The sequence below is a fragment of the Entamoeba dispar genome, genomic scaffold, assembly GCF_000209125.1.
Source record: "Entamoeba dispar SAW760 scf_1105229460481 genomic scaffold, whole genome shotgun sequence".
Classification (NCBI taxonomy): domain Eukaryota; phylum Evosea; order Mastigamoebida; family Endamoebidae; genus Entamoeba; species Entamoeba dispar.
In genome coordinates, this window is record NW_001854214.1 from 7,831 (window position 1) to 12,568 (window position 4,738).

Consider the following 4,738-nt stretch of genomic DNA (forward strand, 5'->3'; position numbering starts at 1 on the left):
TATCATACTAACATATAATTGAATACATAATGCTCTTCTTTTTACTTTCATAATGATATTTCACATAAAATAGAATTGATGTAAATGAAATAAAGAATAATATAAATGAACAGAATTATGAATGAATATACTCAACAAGTCAATACACATCATACTCAAGACAACAAGAAGTTACAAAGTGACGACTGATTGTTATAGATTTATTATTTTACCTACTTTTTATTTTATATTTTATATTTTATTTTTTAAGAGAAAATAATACAAAACAGAATAATCTAATATGCAAAAAATATATTACATATTTTCATTTGATCATTTTATTTAAATGCATAATTTCTTCGCTTATTTTGGTTCCCATTTTTATTCATATTATTTATTTGAAATATAAAACTAAAAAAGAATATAAAATAAAATCAATAAATGAATATGAACATCATTTATCAATCAATGAAATGATATTAATATCATTATCATAAAATGATAATCAATAAATAATTTAACATAAATATTATTTCATTCATTTTATCATTTATAATACTCTTTCATTTCATTATGATTATATTTATTCATTCTCTCTTTTGATTTATTCTCTTTACATTTCTTCTATTTAATTTCATAGTTAATTTCAAAATTAATTTAATTTTAATTTAAATAACAAAATATAAATAACAAAATAAATAAAAATAGAATAAATTTAATTAAAATAATAACATTTTCTTTTTATTATTTTTGTTTTATCTTTTTATAATTAAAACTTAAAAATAAATGAACTATTAATTAATTATCGTGGATCTTAATTTATTATTTATAAATAGATTTATAAAAAACAAAAAATAAAAACAAAAAAGAATAAATTAAATAATAGTACTATTTTATTATAATTAATTTGTCATTTTCTAAAATACAATAACATTTCTTTCTTTATTTTCTCTTTTCAAATACTTTTCCACTCCTTGTTGATACTTTAATTATTTCTTGTTGGAATCCTTTCTAACTCTATTAATTTCTTTTCTTCTTGTTTCTCTTTGAAATGGTTCATTTCTTCTGATAAAAGATTGAGAATAATGGTTGTTGTTTATGATGGAAATAAATTGAAATACATCTACTTGAATGAGATGACTTACATCCATCATAAACAACCAAATGTAATGTGTAAGTTCCTATTAAATAAGAATTAAATTAATGGTGGTTTTAATTTCATTCAATAATTCAATTTTTATTGAAACAATCAATTATGATAAAGAAAAATAAATGAAATAAGAAATTGATAGTATCAAAGAAATAGAAGAGATTAATGTGTTAATAACAAGAATAAACAATGAAATCATAAGAGATGATTTAAAATAATTTATAAATTTTATAAATTAAATGGTTATTTAATTGATAATGTTAATACAAATAATTTTCATTTTATTTTGTGTGTTAATTGATGGTCATCATCATTTTCTTTCTCACATTATCATTCATTTCATATTTTGTAATAAACCACATCTCAATTTTATTAATCATTAATCATTTCTTATTCTTATTGAAAACAAATATCATTTCATACATTATTTATTTATCATCACATTCATAACAATGTTTATATTTCTTATTTCTGACTACTTCATTTATTCTCTTTCTTTTCATCATCTTCTTTTCATATATCATTAATCTTCATCATTTTTATTGTCTTTTTATTTCTTTTCTTTCTTTTTAACATTACAATAACATGATATTCATTATCTTCTCATTTATTAATTAGTGGTTTGTGTTTTTACACAATTCATTAATCAATTCCACTTCAACATCAACAATAATAAAATACATCACTTCATACAAATTGGTTGTGTTTGAAGAAAAGGAAAAGAACTTAAAAAGAACAGAATGATTGAAGAAATAAAGAAGGAGTACAAAACACTGAAATGTAGTGTGATTGTTATTCCAAAAACAAGTAAAGAGGTAGTTGAGAGGATTAAGAAGAATGGAGAGAAGTATAAAATGATTTATATTATCTTTAGTGGATTAATGAATGGAATGATTTCATATTGGAAGAGTGAAAGTGGAGGAATTACTTATTTGATAAGTACAATGATTATCATAATGATGTATTTGAAAAATAAAGAGAGAGTTAATAAGATGATGGCAAGATTGAATATACCAGTGTGGATGATAACATACATTGGAAATATTGTGAGTGTTATTGTGATGGGAATGAGAGGAGAAGGAGGAATTTGGTATTTGTATGTGTCAAACAGCACATCAATTATATTTGGGATACACTCTATTATAACAAGTAATTATAATTGAAATTAATTGTTATTCATCTTGAAAATAAAATAGAAGAAGAAAATGGGAAACACCACTACAAAATATAAAGACAATAAAGGGAAATTAAATATCGAAAATATACTGAATGTATGTCGATATATTCATAAAGAAGAGGATTATATACAAATGATGATGGTGAACAAGAAATACAAAGAGATTCATAAGAAGATGAAATACAATCCATTCAGTATTAAATCAAAAAAGATTTTTCCTAAATTAACAAATCAATTTTTATATTCAAGAAATGACAATAAAATTAAAGGAGTTCATCATATTTTAGTTGAAGTTATTTCATATTCAACATATATGAAAGAAATAGATGATGATATTTATTGTTGTAATATTAAATATGAAGAAGAAGATAAAGAAGAATATGGAGAAAAGATAGAAAATGAATGTAATTGGATAGGCAGATATTATGATAGAGAAATTAGAGAAATAAGAATTGAAGAACATATTAAACAATGTGTTGATGAATGTTTTAATGGATATACAAGTTTAACAAAAATAGAATTATCACCACATCTCTATAAACTTCCATTTAAATGTTTTAATAATTGTAAATCATTAATAAAAATTAATATTGAATATGTTACATATATTGGAGATAATTGATTTTCAAATTGTACAAGATTAAAAGAAATACGAATGAATAAAGACATTGGATATGTTGGGAAATGTAGTTTTTGGAATTGTAAAAGTTTAATAAATAACAGAAGTTCAGGGAAAATACATAATTATCAAAGCATTCCATATTGGGTTTGGATGATATTAAAAGAAGAAAATAATTCAGTTGAAGAAATTGAATATACAAATGAAGATAGAGAAAAGTATGGATATGAAATACCAACAGAAGTCAAACGAATAGGAAATGGATGATTTGAATGAAGTCAAATTAAAGAAATTACTATTCGTTCAAATGTAAGAGATATTGGAAATGAATGTTTTGGTTATTGTACGAATTTAACAAAGATTGAAATACATGAAGGAATTAAAGAAATTCCAAAAGGATTTATGAAATAATGTGGACAAATACAAAGAATTGAACATCCACAAAGTATAACTAAAATAAACACGGCAAGTTTTAAAGAATGTATAAAATTAAAAGAAATTAACATTAATCCAAATACAATAATAATTGAAAAAGGAGCATTTGAAAAATGTCCAAACATTAATTATAAATAATAAATTAATTTAATTCAATTTGATTGAAATTGATTATTTATTTGTTTCTCAAATAATATCAATATTAAATAATTTAATTAATTTTAATATTTTTAAAAGATATCATAGAATGTTATCATAATATAATAACATTCATCTATTTTATTCTGTTTATCATTTATTTTATTCTCTTATTCTTTTTATTATCAAAATTGATATTTATTTATTCAAATTTCATTATATTCATTATAAATATTCTCTAAATCATTATTTATTATTGATTTAGTGTATAATTGATTGTAATAATGTTGAAATTCATTGCATTATTTGTTATTATGATAATACATTGATTATATGAAAAAGAGAGATGAATAAATTAATTTACAATATTATGATTCTATAACCAAACGAAGAAACTCTTTACTCGATTACTATTTGTGTTATTAGCTACTACTTCCCAATCACCACAATTAATTATTCCGTTATATCCAATTCTTATTTCTCTTCTCATGTATTTGACTTGTGGTATTGTATTACTATCACTTTCTTTTAAATCCTCTTGTCGATATTTTTCTTCTATGATTGCTTTATATTCAGAGCCTTTTGTTTCTAAATCCCTATAAATTTCAATAGCGCCTAAACCCCGAACCTCTTTTAGAAGTCTTTCAATCTCCTCCTTTGATCTACTATTGTCTTCTCCTTCTGGTTGCGAGTCAACATAAACCATTAGTGGGATATTAATGATTTCTTCTCTCTTTGTTATTTCTTCAATACGTTTCTTTATTTGTTTATTAAAAATTCTTTTTTCATCGTCTTATGACTGTCTATTATATTTTTTGGTGTATAACAATAGCACTTGGTCCACACGATACAAACATGCTTCCAAAAGTCAGAAAATGGAAAAACATTACACATAATTTCAATCAATGTTTCTAAATCATGAGAAAGTATATCATTATTAAAATCTAAAACAATAATAATCGCTTGTATCCCTCCTTGTCCTATAATATATTTAATCATTTCATTTAACCAGCTTTCATTCTCTTTACTTGTGTCTTGAAGAGTAGGTGTATCAATAACAACTAAATCACTTCTATCATCTTTTCCTTCACACCCAATATGTATTTCTTTTGTTACTGAATTAGCACCATCACCTACTATAAAAACATCACTCTTTAAAATAAAATTACCAAGTGAACTTTTACCAACACCTGTATCACCAATCAAAAGTATTTTTGTTTTTGGTTTATCTTCTGGTACA

At 22.4% G+C, this 4,738-nt stretch overlaps 2 protein-coding genes across 2 annotated transcripts, besides 10 other annotated features; one reads left to right on the forward strand and one right to left on the reverse strand.

The window, feature by feature from the left end:
• Positions 1–216: 216 nt before the first annotated feature.
• Positions 217–249: a sequence feature (AT_rich).
• Positions 250–356: 107 nt separating this feature from the next.
• Positions 357–465: a repeat region.
• Positions 466–505: 40 nt separating this feature from the next.
• Positions 506–650: a microsatellite.
• Positions 651–653: 3 nt separating this feature from the next.
• Positions 654–707: a microsatellite.
• Positions 708–717: 10 nt separating this feature from the next.
• Positions 718–888: a sequence feature (AT_rich).
• A 448-nt stretch (positions 889–1,336) lies between these two features.
• Positions 1,337–1,417: a sequence feature (AT_rich).
• Positions 1,418–1,608: 191 nt separating this feature from the next.
• Positions 1,609–1,700: a microsatellite.
• Positions 1,701–2,334: 634 nt separating this feature from the next.
• On the forward strand, positions 2,335–2,928 carry EDI_234430 (uncharacterized protein; the record flags this gene model as incomplete). Its single annotated transcript, XM_001737227.1, has 1 exon — positions 2,335–2,928. The coding sequence occupies one exon, from the start codon at positions 2,335–2,337 to the stop codon at positions 2,926–2,928; it is 594 nt and encodes a 197-aa protein (XP_001737279.1).
• Positions 2,853–2,898: a sequence feature (AT_rich).
• Positions 2,929–3,498: 570 nt separating the features above from the next.
• Positions 3,499–3,586: a microsatellite.
• An 88-nt stretch (positions 3,587–3,674) lies between these two features.
• Positions 3,675–3,756: a sequence feature (AT_rich).
• A 118-nt stretch (positions 3,757–3,874) lies between these two features.
• EDI_234440 (uncharacterized protein) lies at positions 3,875–4,204 on the reverse strand (the record flags this gene model as incomplete). Its single annotated transcript, XM_001737228.1, has 1 exon — positions 3,875–4,204. The coding sequence occupies one exon, from the start codon at positions 4,202–4,204 to the stop codon at positions 3,875–3,877; it is 330 nt and encodes a 109-aa protein (XP_001737280.1).
• Positions 4,205–4,738: the final 534 nt, after the last annotated feature.